Source organism: Nomascus leucogenys, chromosome 15 (genome assembly GCF_006542625.1).
Source record: "Nomascus leucogenys isolate Asia chromosome 15, Asia_NLE_v1, whole genome shotgun sequence".
Taxonomy (NCBI): domain Eukaryota; kingdom Metazoa; phylum Chordata; class Mammalia; order Primates; family Hylobatidae; genus Nomascus; species Nomascus leucogenys.
In genome coordinates, this window is record NC_044395.1 from 47,145,705 (window position 1) to 47,162,110 (window position 16,406).

A 16,406-nucleotide genomic window follows, 5' to 3' on the forward strand; every position below is an offset into this window, starting at 1 on the left:
CTGTGTGTAATGAAAAATGGTTGGGATGAGTTAGGGAGAGCTAGTGTGGGAGCAGCTTTAGGGCTGTTTTTTAAGGAATGGAAAGGGGAGTGGGGAAAGGATTTAGGATCTATGGGGTCACCTAGATTTGCTTTTGTGAGTTTATATAATGGTTTAGTCAGGATGGTAAAAGTAGGTATCTAAAGGCAGAAGTACCTAACCATGCCTAGGAAGGAAAGGAGTTGTTGTTTTGTAGAAGTGGTTGGGGTTTGGGAGATTAGCCAGACATGATCAGCAGGGAGAGCACATGTGTTTTCAGGAAGAATTATGCTGAGATAGGTAATGGATGAGGAAGAAATTTGGGCTTGACTGAAGTGATGGGGGCTGTCCGTGAAGCCTTGTGGCAGTATAGCCCAGGTAATTTGCTGAGCCTGATGGGTGTCAGGGTCAATCCAAGTGAAAGCAAAGAGAGGCTGGGATGAAGGGTGCAAAGGAATAGTAAAGAAAGCATGTTTGAGATCCAGAACAGAATAATGGGTTGTAGAGGGGTTGTGGAGGGAGGTATTGAGGATAGGAGAGTATATGGGTTTGGCACCATGGGGTGGATAGGCAAACCAATTTGGTTGATAAGGCACAGATCCTGAACTAACTTGTAAGACTGGTCTGGTTTTGGACAGGTAAAATGGGGAATTGTAGGGAGAGTTTATAGGCTTTAAAAGGCCATGCTGTAACATGCAATTGATTACAGGCTTTAATCCTTTTAAAGCATGCTGTGGGATGGGATAGTGGTGTTGAGTGGGTTAAAGGTGATTAGGTTTTAATGGGATGGTAAGGGGTGCATGATCAGTTGGCAAGGAGGGAGTAGAGGTATCCTATATTTGTGGATTAAGGTGGGGAGATACAAGGTGAGGAAGTGAAGGAGGCTTTGAACTGGAGAAAAGGGCCGCAATGAGGTGTGGCTATAGTCTAGGAATAGTCAAGGAAGCAGATAATTTAGTTAAAATGTCTCAACCTAATAAGGGAGCTGGGCAGGTGGGGATAACTTAAAAGGAGTGCATAAAATAATATTGTCCAAGTTGGCATCAGAGTTGGGGAGTTTTAAGAGGTTTAGAAGCCTGGCCAACAATATCCACAACAGTTATGGAGGCAAGGGAAACATGCCCTAGAAAAGAAGGTAATGTGGAGTGGGTAGCCTCCATATTGATTAAGAAGGGGACAGACTTACTTTCCACTGTAAGAGTTACCCAAATTGTCTGTGATGGTCCAGGAGGCTTCAGAGGTGATTGGGCAGTGTCAGTCTTCAGCCACTAAGCCGAGAAGACCTGGGAAGGAGTCAGTCAGAGAGCCCTGTGCCAGACTTCCAGGGGCTCTGGGAGTAGCTGCCAGGTGAGTTGGACAGTTCGATTTCCAGTGGGGTCCTGCACAGATGGGACATAGCTTATGAGGAATCCTGGGCTGCAGGCATTCCTTGGCCCAGTGGCCAGATTTCCAGCACTTGAAGCAAAATCCTGAGGGAGGAGGTCCTTAAGGAATGCCAGACCGCTGTGGCTTAGGCGTTTTGAAGTTCTTGTGGCTGGGGTTTCTCTTACAGCAGAGGCAAGTAATTGAAACTCCTCTGTTATTGCACATCTTGAAGGTGAGGTTGATTACTTCCTGTTGTGGGGTTTGAGGGCCTGATTCTAATTTTTGAAGCTTTTTTTTAATTTAATGTCAGGAGCTGACTGGGTGATAAAATGCATATTGAGAATAAGATGGCCTTCTGGCCCCTCTGGGTCTAGGGTGGTAAGGATCTAGGGGTTGTGGCCAAATGGGCCATGAACTGGGCTGGGTTTTTATATTTGATGGAAAAGACCCTAAACACTAATTGATTTGGGAGAGGTTGGGTAAAGAAAAAGGAGCATTAACCTTGACTATGCCTTTAGCTCCAGCCACCTCTTTAAGAGGAAATTATTGGGCAGGTGGGGGAGGGCTAGTCATGGAACGAAACTGTAAGCTGGACTGGGTATGAGGAGGGGAGGTGATAGGAGAATTACAGGGTGGGGGAGCGGAGTCTGAGGAAGAATTAGAGCCTGATTCAGCCTGGCAGGGAGTGATCTGAGGAGGAGCTGTCTGGGGAGGAGGGGTGAGGTCAGATGGGTCAGTAGAAAAGGAAGATTGAAAAGACTCAGTGATGCTTGGGGTTGAGACTGAGGGGACAGGAGGGAGGGAAAGAAGGATTTGGGATGAGTTGCATTGGGAATGGAGACTTGGGAGGGACAAATGCGTAAAAGCATGCCTGGACGTCAGGCACCTCAGACCATTTGCCCATTTTACGACAAGAATTATCTAGATCTTGTACAATGGAGAAATTGAAAGTGCGTTTTCTGGCTATTTGGAACTATTGTCGAGTTTGTATTGAGGTCAAGCGGCATTGCAGAAGAAAATAAGGCATTTAGGCTTTAGGTCAGATGTCAGTTGAAGAGGTTTTAAGTTCTTGGAACACAGGCCAAGGGAGAAGAAGGAGGAATGAAGGGTGGAAGGTTGCCTATAGTGAAGAAGGCAAGCCCAGAGAAAAGAAAGCGTAGAGACAAGGAGAGAAGGGGTGGGGGGTACTTGCCCCACCCCCCGCAAGAAAGTGGTACTTGCCACTGGGGTGAAGGATCAAGGCAGGCATCCCTGTGGTGATCAGACACCTCTGAAACGTGAGTGAATAATCAGGCAGGTGTTCCCACAGTGATTAAACACCAAGGGAAGACTGTCTTCCCAAGTCCGTCACTGGTGCTGGAGTTTCGGGTTCACGGATAAAATGCGTCTCCTCTGTCTCTACCAGAAAAGGAAAGGAACTGAAATTAAGAGAAGGGAGAGATTCAAGGGTGGTGCCAAGATTGAAAAGAGAAAGAGGTTGAGGGATAGTGAGAGAGGCTGGAGAAGGGTAAAAAGAGCCTGCTTACCCAATTTAAAATTGGTGAGATGTTCCTTGGGCTGGTTGGTCTGAGGACCAGAGGTCATAGGTGGATCTTTCTCATGGAGCAAAGAGCAGGAGGACAGGGGATTGATCTCCCAAGGGAGGTCCCCCGATCCGAGTCACAGCACCAAATTTCACTCGCGTCCGTGTGAAGAGACCACCAAACAGGCTTTGCGTAAGCTAAGAAATAAAGCTTTGTTTATTATCCTGGGTGCAGACAGGCTGAGTCTGAAAAGAGAGTCAAGGAAGGGAGATAGTTGTGGGTCCATTTTATAGGATTTGGGTAGGTAATGGAAAATTACAATCAAAGGGGGTTGTTCTCTGGCAGGCAGGGATGTGGGTCACAAGGTGCTCAGTGGGGGAGCTTTTGAGCCAGGAGAAGGAATTTCACAAGGTAATGTCATCAAAGGCAGGAACCGGCCATTTTCACTTCTTTTGTGATTATTCAGTTACTTCAGGCCATCTGGATGTATACGTACAGGCTTGGTCTCAGAGGCCTCACATTAACATGCAGGCTTGGGCTCAGAGGCCTGACACAAACATGCTTTCCTGACATCTGTATTCTAAGTTGTGTGATTCATTGTTTTTAAGCTTGAATAACCTGATTTCACATATTTTTCCGTGAGTCAGAGGCATGTCTAGTTGTTGGTTTGTTATTGTCTGTACTTTTACATAGCATGCCTGCACTAGCCATCATTTTTCTACTTTGTGTTTTTAATCTTTTAACCAGTCACTATGGGAAGAGTTTTTTCCAGGAATAGTTTTTCCAGTTTTCAGTGAAAACCAGGCAAGAATGGCTATGGATCTCACAAAGACTGGCAACATTTTATTGCTATTGTTTATCTAATTTAGTGGGTTTAAATGAAACCAGGAAGTCTGCAGCGGTTTTGATCTCTGGTCTTGCTCTCAACTGTTTAAATCTTAAAAATTATTTTGCTCTATGTTTTCATAATTTTATTGCTTGTCAAAAATCAGCTGGGATACATTATAGGTTAGCATGGTGACCATGTATCTTAACCATAGATGAAGCAAAGTGGTGAAAATTTCCTGAGAAGATGATTAATGTTCATGAAAAATTAACAGGACATCTGAGTTTCTTGAGACGTAAACATCATCTAACTGCTCTAGTTTGGCTTTTTTCCAAGGGAAATAAAAATATTCCCTTAGTGTCTAATGAGAGTCTGCATGGTAAGTATGAACTTTAGAAGGTTATTGTATTTAGAGTAAATCTATTGAATATTGAGCTTAATTTATTCAATCCTTATTTTTGGGTGCTTTTTACCTAAGTACCAAAAGGAAATGATCAATAAAAGTTTCTTTCCTGACTCACATCCCTTCTAGCTACTGCTCCCTCTCTCAGCAATCCAGTTCCTTTCCTCTCATTCTCTTAAATCAACCATCTTTTGCCCACAGCACGCCACTAAAAGTTTCCAGGTTCAGCAGTGACCATGTTATTGTTCAGTTCTCACTCTTCAATGGGCTTGACCAATAAGCAGCTCTTAGTACAGCTGATCATTCACTTTACTGAAACACTTTTTTCCACTTATCTGTTTTTCTCCATATTTTCTGGCTATTTTTACTCAGTCTATTTTTGTTGTTCCTTATCATCCCCATGAGCTCTAAGTATTACAACATACCAGTGTTCATTTCTTCAACCTCTCTTCCTCTCTAGCTGTACACATTTCTCTGGTAGTCTCTCTCATCTTATTGATGCATCCATATGCTTCATGTCCCAAGTTTACATTCCTAGCCCAGATTTTAACTCTATAATTCAGGCTTATATATCCAGAACATTTAGGCCTTTGGCTTTTACTTTGATTAATAAAGGACTTGTGGGAGAGTGTGAATGGAGAAATGACATGATATGGCTTACTTTTCAACAGGATCACTCTGGCTGCTGTGTTAAGAGTAGATGAGGGGAAGCAAGTGCAGAAACAGGGGGTCCAGTTAGGAGCTGTTGCAGTCATCCAGTCAAGGGATGATGATGATTTTGACCAGGGTGGTGATAGTGGAAGTGGTGAGAAGTGGTCATATTCTGAATATATTTTAAAGTCAGAGTTAATAAAATGTATTCCATGGATTGTATATGTAATGTGAAAGGAAGTGAAGTCAAGGCTGACTCCAGAGTTTTTGGTCCGAGCAACTGGAATTTCATTAACTGAGGTAGGGAAGGTTGGGGTTGGAGAGAAGGTTCTGATGGAAATTTGTGCAACTCCACTTAGGAAGTGTTATTTTGAGATGACACTTAGAGTGCTTTCATTAAATATTTATTGAGCAAATGACTGGCATCTCAGCCCTGCCTTCCATGACCAGTTATTTCTATATGTAGAGCCTTTGTGTTTCACCTCTCCTTGTCTTTGGGTTTGTGGAGTAGTAGTTACATGGCTGGTGATCAAAGCAAAGTGAATCTGCGGATAAAATTACCCCACATACAGACGCAAACAGATTTTTTTTTTTAAATGATGAGCCCCAACTCTAACTTCCTCCTATCACACTGAGACCTGGGTTTTTCCAGTGTTGTGATCAAAAGATGGGCTTACTTCTCAAGGTAATCTCTGTTTGAAGGCAGTGGGACTTTGGCTTCATGTTTTGTTTGGTCAGTTCCTAAACAGCTACCTCATCCACTTGTCACTTTTCAAAAATGTGTTGACATCTCTTTATTGTTCTTATCACTCCCCATGTTATTTTTGCCACTGTGGCATCTATTTTTATATCTCTAAATTGTTATTTTAGTATTCTGTTCGCCTAAGGGACCTGAGATAAATGCACATGTTCAATCCAAGTTAATAAAAATTCCACTTGCATATTCTTCCAGAATCTTTTTAATATTGAATATATTTTTCATTCAAATATACAATTAAACACTTTTTTCTTTCATATAAATGCAAAAGCATTAAAGTTTTAATTTGTCAGAATGTTTACTGTCACGATGTTGCATTAATTGTAGAAGATTCGGTGCTCCACGTTATCTCCTCTCAGACATTTAGAACAATCTTCAGTTGTGAAATTGCATGAGCTCCTAGCATAATAGTCTCTGGAGTATTTTGGACACTAAATAAATATTTCTTGAGTGGATAAATAAATTCTCGAAGAGCTGCCCACCTTTGACGTTTTTATTCATTCTCAGGTTAATTCTCCTATATTTTTCTTCCAATATTTACTATTCAATTGATATTATAATATTTATTCAACTGATACCCTCTATGTGTAAGGTGCTGTGGAATATATAATAATGATTTAGAAATAGTTCTTGATCTCAAGACATTTACAGTTTATTAATACAGAAAAATCATGTAAAAATAAAGAGCTAGACTGTAATAAGGAGCATAAGAGTCATACTAATAATTTAAGGGTTCAGGGGAGTGAGAATTTTCTTGGCAGGAAAAATCAGGATATCTTTATGAAATGATGGCTTTAAGATAAGCCTTGAACAGTTACTGGGATTCAACCTAAGAAATGGAAAAGAAGTCACTCTAAATGAGTACGCTAGCATGTGTGAAGATGAAGGGACAAGAAAATGTATTAGTTGGTAAGTATTCGTTTAGCTCGATTAGAGTAAAAAAGGAGAAACATGGACTATAAAGCCAGAAAGAATTTGAAACAGATGTGCTTGGCCATAGGCAATAGGACAGAAAGAATATGGGTGTTTTTTCACAGGGGGACACAAAAGGTTAATCAATAGGAGATTGCTGTGATCAGACATTTTCTTTGGGATGCCTGTTGGAAAGAAATGAAAGGTGATTGAATGCTGGCAAGAGAAATAAGTGGTATCAGAGAGATTTGCGTCTCTGAGAAGGATGTAGTTTCTATTTCCAGATATATGGGAATTAGAAGGAGAAGATAGTTTTGGAAGTATTAATAGGATAATAGTCATTTTAGATATAGTAAATTTAGAGTGAATTTCAGGTATAAATGTCTAACAGGCAGTAGAAAATATGAAACTAAGAACTTGGGAAGAAAGGGTTAAAATAAAGACAAAAAAATGATTAAAGAACATCATATTATGTGATCACTTTCTCAGGTTTAACACATTTAGTTATTGAAAAGTTGCTATTTTGGAATCATTTTTAATTTTTATTAAAATGCACTTCTTTACAAACAAAAAATGCAGCTTGTAATTTTTTATATTGAATAAATTCATATTTATTCAAAAATAATGTGCAGTTACATCATTTTTATATTTAATTCCCAAACATATGACAAGTTACAAATATCTTTTTATATTTTGTGGGACTGTTATAAAATTATTAGTCATTTGTGCACAGTAAAAACCCAATGCCATATTGAAGAAATAATTGGAAGGTAAAGGTTATATTTTCTTCAGAATATTAAAATACATATTTCTCCAGATCTCTTGTTACAGTCAAATTGTCACTTTTTATTTTTCTTATCCTTAGACTTAGGTGAATGTGTATTCTAGAATTTATATTAAGGTCGACATGATCCAAACCTTATTTTTATGTCAAAGAAACTAGATAGATTCAGCAACATTTTAATGTTTACGGTTAAATTAAAATTTCAAAATACTTAAAATTATTATCATAGCAAAGGCTTGTGATAAATTTTAAAGCATAGATGTGTATGAAATGATTATAAGAGTTCTTGTTTTCTCTGTCTTCAATTATACTTCCCAAGTTAGTATTCCTAAAATTTAATTATATAATCTCTTCAATGAGAAAAAAAAAGCACAAATATCTGTCTTTTTATTTTTTATGTGTGTATTTATTTATTTATTTTGAGACAGAATCTCACTCTGTCACCCAGGCTGGACTGCAGTGGTGCAATGTCAGCTCGCTGCAACCTCTGCTGCCTGAGTTTAAGTGATTCTCCTGCCTCAGCCTCCCAAGTAGCTGGGATTACAGGCACCTGCCACCATGCCCAGCTAATTTTTGTATTTTTTTTTTTTTTTTTTGAGATGGAGTCTCGCTCTGTCACTCAGGCTGGAGTGCAGTGGCATGATCTCAGCTCACTGCAACCTCCACCTCCCGGGTTCACACCATTCTCCTGCCTCAGCCTCCCGAGTATCTGGGACCACAGGCGTCTGCCACCACGCCTGGCTAATTTTTTGTGTTTTTAGTAGAGACAGGGTTTCACCATCTTGGTCAGGCTGGTCTTGAACTCATGACCTTGTGATCCACCTGCCCCAGCCTCCCAAAGTGCTGGTATTACAGGCGTGAGCCACTGCGCCCAGCCATGTTTTTATTTTAATATTAATATGTGCTTAACTACACATATTATACTGTAACTTTTTTAACTGAAAAATTGCCATAAGCATATCTTTTTATTCATGTTTTAGGAGGAACAATAGAGCTATAGATATCAATACTTGTATTATTTCTTCCCTTTGAGATGTTTTCTAAAACAAAAAGACAGTGAGAAAACAATGAATCACCACAATGTGATTTAGACAATATTAGTGAATCTGGATATTTTTTATGCAAAGATACTAAAATGTGATTCTAAGATCTTCATTCATGTTTTCAAACCACATATACTGAATTCATTCTTTATGTTATTCTGTGAAGCCTCCTTGCAAATATGAGGTTACATGCTTAAAGACTGTTAAAGTCTGTCTTAGTTTGGAGAAGTATCAGTGACTTATAAAGACCTCATTTCCAAGAGGTTGAGAGAAACAATATTTTGTTTTATCCATTCAAAACCAGACTAGCATTCGAAGATATATTGATTCCTTGGACTGGTACTTAGAAGAGAGGTTTGCAGTTTCCTATGAGACCCAATGTGATATTAAACATTGTGTGTAATTACCTTTTACAGTATCTGCTTTGAAAGAATTGAATAGAGATATGAATATTTGGCAAAATATGTATTTTATTTTAGAATGCATTATGAGATTAACTCAAGCCACATGTACCCTCAGGCACACAAGGACAAATATTCTATGCCTTCCATTCTGATATCTTCTTGGCTATAGGTCATCTTTTCATAACCTGAGATCTAGTTCACAGTGAAGGACATCCAGTGACATGTGGACAATCAGATTGGTAGCTCAGATCTCTGTTGGGTATCTTGCATTCTGAGAGCTACAACTTTTATTATACAGAGACTCTGGTCAGCCTTCAGTATTATATACTTAAATTGTGGGTGGTTTTTGCAGATAATATTTTATTTGGAGATTTACAGATGTCAAAACTGTTTGCTTTCAGAGTTATTAAAAATCACAGTGTGGGCTGGGTGTGGTAGCTCATGCCTGTAATCTCAGCAGTTTGGGAGGGTGAGGTGGATGGATCATATGAGGCCTAGAGTTTGAGACCAGCCTGGGCAGCATTTTGAAACCCAAACTCTACTAAAAACATAAGAGAAATAGCTGGGCATGGTGGCACACGCCTGTAATCTCAGCTGCTTGGGAAGCTGAAGCCGGAGAATCGCTTGAACCTGGGAGGCAGAGGTTGCAGTGAGCCAAGATCGCGCCACTGCACTCCAGCCTGGGTGACAGAGTGAGACTCTCAACAACAACAACAACTCTCAACAACAACTCTCAGCAACTCTCAACAACAACAACAAAAGTTACAACAACAACAACAAAAGTTACAATGTAAATAAAACAAGTACAGAATCACACTTATAAATAAAATAGTTTTAATAATACAAATGTTTAAACAATGTTATTTAAAAATATTTCAATTTTAATATTTTATACTACTGTTAGCAGTAATAATCCTATAAGAAACACTGATTGTAAAGTAGTAGCTTGAACATTCCATGGTACATTAATTCCAATCATTTTGGACATAGATTATATGCTTTTAGTTTGTTCATAATTTATTATGAATCAATGACAAATACCTACCTTTATATTTAGTGTTTTCACTGATTTTTCAGGCTACCTTTGCTTTTTGCCTAATGAGTTGTTAACATAAGATATGGTACATTTATCTTCATTTATTTCTCTCCTTATAGCATCCCTACAAGACCTACATTAACTAGTCAACACAGTGAGCTCTGAAGTCTTGGACTTGCTTTATGTAACCCAATCGCTAATCACAGGGCCCTTCCACTGCCGTTTTCTTTCACCTGTGCCATAACTTCAGCCCCTATTTCCTTTTAATTCATATTGTGGCGTACCAGTTCTACTAATGATCAACACATGCCTTTTTCCTCCTATTTCATTTGATTTCTTATGCAGCTCTCACCCATTTTATGTATCTTTGCTTTAATAGAGACATTGACCTGCAATAATTAAGAATTAAGTGACCTGGATCCACATTTTGTCTTGTCTTTTTATTGGGCAAGTCAATATTTTAAGCCTTGATTACTCAATCTTCTTATCTATAAAAGACAACTCTGTAAAGTTATTGTAGATTTTGAAAATAAATCACTTAACACTTCCCGTGACACATGGTACTTGATAAAAGCTGGGTAGTCACAGGCAGATGGTCCCTTACCCATAGCCCTTAGTTTAGATGCATTTTTAGAATTCAGAATTTATGGACTTTAAAAGGTATGCATATTTCATATTGTACTTAATATATCTAACAGGATGTTAGTCAGCATCTCAAACAAGTTGATAATTCTGTAGGACAATGCTTATGTGTGAATTTTTACACAGAAATATTAGCCTCCCATTAATTCAAGTCAGATATTGTTACCAAATGAGTTATGAAAAAACCATTATTCAGATTTTGGAATTGAGGATAAGTGAGTGGAAATCCAGAAAACAAGAAGAAATTTTTCATTTTTCTTATTGTAAAGTAAATTTTATTCTTTCATTTTGATTACCTGGATGTTTTCTAGGTTTCCTAAATATGGGACCACAAGCACTTTTTTTTACCTACACTTCCACAATGCATCCCCTTTTCCAGATACCCTCACCACTCTAGATTTCTTCTGATAATTAAGGGAGGGAATGAAATAGAGTTATTTCTGTAGGAGCATAATTGTTGGGCATGGAAAATTAATGTCACATTAAGAATTTTTTTCTCCCTGGAATTTGTTAGGGTAAGTATATAATACCTAGGGAGAAAAATGACACAAAAAAGCATTAGTTTTTGTTTCTTCCTTTGTGATTAAAAACTGGCTTTTCTTATATATATATTTTAACTTAGAAGATGTTTTACCAAGATTTGTAGTTAAATGAAATACACTAGCAATTTTAACGTGTGTAATTTTTGTTTTATATAAGTATTTTTGGGTTTTAGAGAAATGTAGATTGTCTTATTGACCTGTTGACATTGATTTTTTTTCTTCCACTAATAAGGATCCATATAGATTTTAGTCTGTTCCTTCCTGTTATCTATTGATTTGGGGGACTTGCTATCAGTATAAAAGTTATAATTGAATTATAGTTTCATATTATGTAATCATTAATCACAATTGATTCTAGTATTTTTTTTTAGTGTCCAACTGAAACCAAAGCAACATTTGGGGTTCATCTTAAAATAGTAGGAGACTGGACAGGTATGTAGAACATACGGTTTTAAGATACATTCTTTGAAAATAATGGAATGTAATAATTTGAATGTGTTTTAATATAACTACCAGCATGTATAGAGATGTGTATGTGTTTCAAGTTGTTCTGTTTTTTTTTTTTTTTGCTTGTGCAGTTTTGACATCTATGTTTTCTCTTTTAAGATGCATTTTTGCAATCAGAATACCTTTGATATCAGTAATTATTAATAATATATTGTTCAGTGTGCTTGCAAATCATAGGTTTCTACCTACTTGTCAGGTGTGCTGGCAATAGTGGGAATGCTGAAATATGTTTCTTAGAAAACATGAGTCAAAATAATCAACACCTGATATTGAGACCACACAAATCTTCCAGTTCTTGCATGACATTTTTTGTGGTGTTCTAGTATATATAGTAACTTCACAGTATCTTTGGAATAGATACTTTTAACAGCAGGCCTGTTGGTGATATTTTACTTGTCTTCAGTAAATACTTTTTATTACCTGAGAGATGCATTGTAGTAAGAGCTCTGAGTAAATAAAAGAAACATTATTCACTCTTATATTAATATTTCCTTGACCCACCAGAGTAAGTGAGTACTCAGTAAATGTTGGCTTGTTAGTTGGTTGGTTATGTTGTTGTTGCAGGAAAGAATGCAGATATAAACATGAATGCGAAAGTAAATTTAAATATTCTTATACTTAGGTACTAAACAAGGAGTTGGTATGTAAAATCTGTAGGGAACCAGAAAAATGTAGATTAAATGTGGTCTAGGGCTGTAAGAGAAGCTTCACAGAAAAGACAGAATTTGAACTGAAGCTTAGAAGTCAGGCAAATGAAGAAAGATGTAGGTAATTTAAGTGAAAGTTACAGTGTTGTCAAAAATCAGGAAAGGCAATGATTAACTTTGGAAAGGATGAATCCAATCAGTCTTTAATCCCTTAAACAAAAGCAAAGTCAATCAAACAAAATGAAATAAAGACAAAGTCAATCAAACAAAAGCAATGATTTTGTTCTGGGTAGTAGCATAGAAAAGCCATTTAGGGCCAGCTTAGTGAAGATTATGAATGCCTCAGCAAAATATTAGAGTAACCAAGGGACTTTAGGGAATTTTTGAAGCATTTGAAGCACTATGATGAAAATGGTATTAATTAAGTTGCTAGTTGGGCAGACTAAAATCAGGGGAAGACTTGAAGGTACTTAAAGGCAGAAGGGAAGGAGGCAGTGGAGGGGTGGGGATGGAAATTGGAAGTAATGGATTTGTGAACACAAGTTAAGAAGGTAGCATTAGAAGGAAGAACCTAATTTCTGTAAAAACCAGGGAAGGATAAGATGTTGGATAATAAGAAAGATGTGTTTTGAAATGAGAAGAACAATAGTTTATATAAGGAGGTTATTTCATATAGTTAAAAAAAGATAGTGGTATGTATAAAATGTAATGTCTTTAGAAAGGGTAGCCAGCTTGGAATTGGAGACTTAAAAAAAAGGAAGGAAATCTGCAACATAGGATTTAATGGGCAAACATCTAAGTGAATTGAAAAGATCTTTGAGCAGTAATAACTCATTCAGAGTCATGAGAAACCAGGCTTACATGGATAATTTTCAGATGGTAGCATTGAAAAGAGATCATAGTCATCCTCTGATAGATATACACTGGTGGAGTATGAACATATGAATAATCACAATATGCCCAATATAAGTTGATACAATCACAGCGTTTTTTTTTTCTACTGTTTTGGAAATAAAGAATAAGGAAAGTTCTTTTCTGGTGAGAATCCCAATATAGTAGGAATAAAATTCAGTCATGAATGGTAAATTGATAGAATTCTCTATCTGAAAGAAAACATACAATGAAAACTTAATTTAATTCATAAGATTAAGCAGAAACTCCTGATGGTTTATTATTAGCTATTGTTACTGAGTTTTTTTCACAAAGTTATTTTCTATTACCAGTAGCTCATTAAAATAAATGTCTTATTATTTTAATCATCTCTATTAGGAACACTTAATAGTGTTAATTTTATTCTCCCTTTTTAATGTACTATGCCACTGAGAGAAACAAGATCATTCTATTCAGAGAGTTCAGTTCCAGTCAGATACTTTTCAATTAATAGACCTTCTTTGTTGTTGACTTGAAATATTTGTTGACTTGGAAAAAAATATAAGCAGTCATGCAGAGAACACCTAAATAATCATGTTATTGTCTGACACTTTAGTTCAAAGAGATTTAGCTGCCTTACAACAGTGAGATTACAACTATTGAAGGAAAAGTAGGAGCATTACCTTTGAAATCAAGAATCATTGGTTTTTATTCTAAAAGAATTGATTAAAACTTGGTATTAAGAGCGGTAGGTATAGGACATACCAAAGAGATACCTAAGAGGTTGAATATAAAAGATTTATTTTTTTAAAACTGACTTAGAGATATTTAATATGACTTTTTATTTGCTGAAATATGTTCTGCATTGGCAGCATACAGGGACTAAAGAGCAGGTTTAAAATAGCTCCATGAATGATCTCTCCAAGACTAATCAACTATACCTAGCTGTAGAGTGCTGGAGGAGCAAGGGAAGCAGCTATGCAGCACAAGACAAAGAAGCACCAAGTCTCATATTTGTTGTCTAGATTTTCATTTTCACCAGATCTCTAGTTGCATCTCCTAAATACGTGGAAGACCTTTTAAAGTTTAGAAGACCCTTAAAACATTTTAAACATGATTCAGCGTTTTTTCTTGAAATGATGGTAGTATGGTAGATGGAGTGGATTACCCAAGTAGATTTCTCTTTTAATTGAATGAATACCTTATTGCTCTTCTAGAAGCAGCCATTCTTTCCAGTTTCAAACATATGGTTAGAGATTATTGACTTGATTATCATTTTAAGTGTACAAAAATGTTTTGTTAATTTCTTCATTACAGATGATTAGTATTGATTAATGTCTGAGATAATGCTATACCCTTGCTTATTTTGGTGGTCTAAATAGCCACTTATTCCACAGGTGTTTGTGTTGTGCTACAAAAGAATTAAATACATAACATCCACATGTAATTAATGTAAACTTTCTGCCATTGATCCCTTCAGCAGTTAATGAATTAGCAATAATTGTGAGTAAATATTCAATAAAGGACTTATAGCATGTATCACATGATGTTTCTATGAATCTTGGGTATAAATTTGCATGTTGTCTACTGGAAAAGCTTTCTACAGTGAGAAGATATGGTTATCTTTTAGGATTAAAAATGAGAAGACAGGGCCATATATTATCGTGGATTTGCCTCAGTCACATAATATATTGACTTCTCACAGTGCAAGTAATCTTAAATATAGGTTTAGTTAAGGACTGGGCCACAAAAGAGTTGATAACTCTCTTATTTGTTTCTATATCACTATAGGAGCCAGTCATGTTATAGGCTTTATTCAGATTTTTAATGAAAAGATTAAAATAGAACATGTGTTACATGTTTAAAGTATTTTTTTCATTTTTGGAAACTCCTTGTAAGTCAGATTATAACCACACTAAATTATATTAATGTTATTACTTTATTATGACAACATATTTTAGGCCAATTACATCAACCACCTTACATTGGATATCACTGTGAATGACTTTTGGTTGCTGCAAGAAGCCAATAGATAAATAAATCATATTTGGATATATGGAATCTCACAGATTTTACATAATTCATGTTCATACAATGTAAACTTTAAACTTATAATAAATATTCATTATCAACTGCTTTATACCCAAAGGAATGCCTGGAAGTACTCTTTTTGTTGTTACTGTTGCCCTGACTAGTGAATTACAATGATTAGTCATTTGTGGAAGATAATATTTAAACTACTAACTTTGGCTAATAATCAAATGTATGTTAAACAGCTACTATGTTCCAGACTGTTTATTAGTCACTGGAGATACAGCATTGAACAAAAGTGACAAAGTCTCTGCTCGTATAGAGATTGTGTTTTGGTCCGTGGGGAGTTTGTCATTTTTTTGGAGATGTTTTGGTGTGACTCTATCTCCTGCCATTTAGCCATGGTTTATAGATTGTAGTAGCCTCACCTATACCCTATGTCCTACCAGCCCCTGTGGATGGTAGTAATTTTCTTCCACTCTTTGTATTTTTTCACTATGCTCAATTTGACTTCTCACTTCTTCCCTCACCTGAGTCATTAGTTCCCTCTAATGAACTTCTTCCACTTAACTTATGCAGTCATGTTTCTGCCTGGATCTGCACTGTTACACAAGGTTAGAAAAGCTCTCTGAACAGAGCCCTGAATAAAAAGGAGAAATATATGGGGGAATTGCATTTGTAGCGTACAGGGACTAAAAAACAGGTTTAAAATAGCTCCATAAATGAGCTATTTTAAAAATATATATCTTAAAAAAGTTTAAGAGATAATAAAAGTAAGAGAGTATTTTATATCTGTAAAAATGTATCTTTAAAAAGTTTAAGAGACAACAAAAGTAAGAGAGGATGTGGAGCTGGTAAGTATAGACCAATCTGGCAGTATGCTTGGGTTAGGTCCTAGCACTTGAGAGAATGTGCTTCTCTTCCCACCTCCATAGTCAGTGAAGTCATGTCTGATAGCTTCCCATCACTCACAGTGATAGTAGTTATTCCACAGAAATTGACCAACATCATTCCCGTGGTGTGACTGTGTCCCCTATAATTCATATGTTGAAATTTAATCACCAGTACGATAATATTAAGAGGTAGGACTTTTAGGAGATGATTAAATCATGAGAATAAAGTCTTCATGGGTTAGATTAGTGCCTTATGAAAGGTCTTGAGGGAGTTGATTCACTCTCTTCTGCTCTTCTACCATTTGTGTTCCTCCCCCTTTGCTCTTTTGCTCTTCTGTTATGGAAGGACACAGCAGTAAGGCGCCATCTTAGAAGCAGAGAGCAGACTTTACCAGGCATCAAAGCTGCTGGTGCCTTGATCTTATACTTCCCAGCCTTTAGAACTGTGATAAATAAATTTCTGTTGTTTATAAATTAACTAATTTGTGGTATTTTGTTATAGCAGCTCTCTAACAAAGACAACCATAAAGTAGGTCTTATGTATTTATCCAT

General features: G+C 36.8%; 1 protein-coding gene across 6 annotated transcripts in view; it reads left to right on the forward strand.

Annotated features, from left to right (window-relative positions):
* Positions 1–16,406, forward strand: part of NOX4 (NADPH oxidase 4) — a 175,299-nt gene that overhangs the window by 115,151 nt on the left and 43,742 nt on the right. For all 6 annotated transcript variants that reach the window (XM_030828912.1, XM_030828913.1, XM_003254496.3 and 3 more), the window contains one exon: positions 11,278–11,338. In XM_030828912.1, the coding sequence (XP_030684772.1) occupies positions 11,278–11,338 (61 nt within the window). The remainder of the gene's footprint in view (positions 1–11,277; positions 11,339–16,406) is intronic.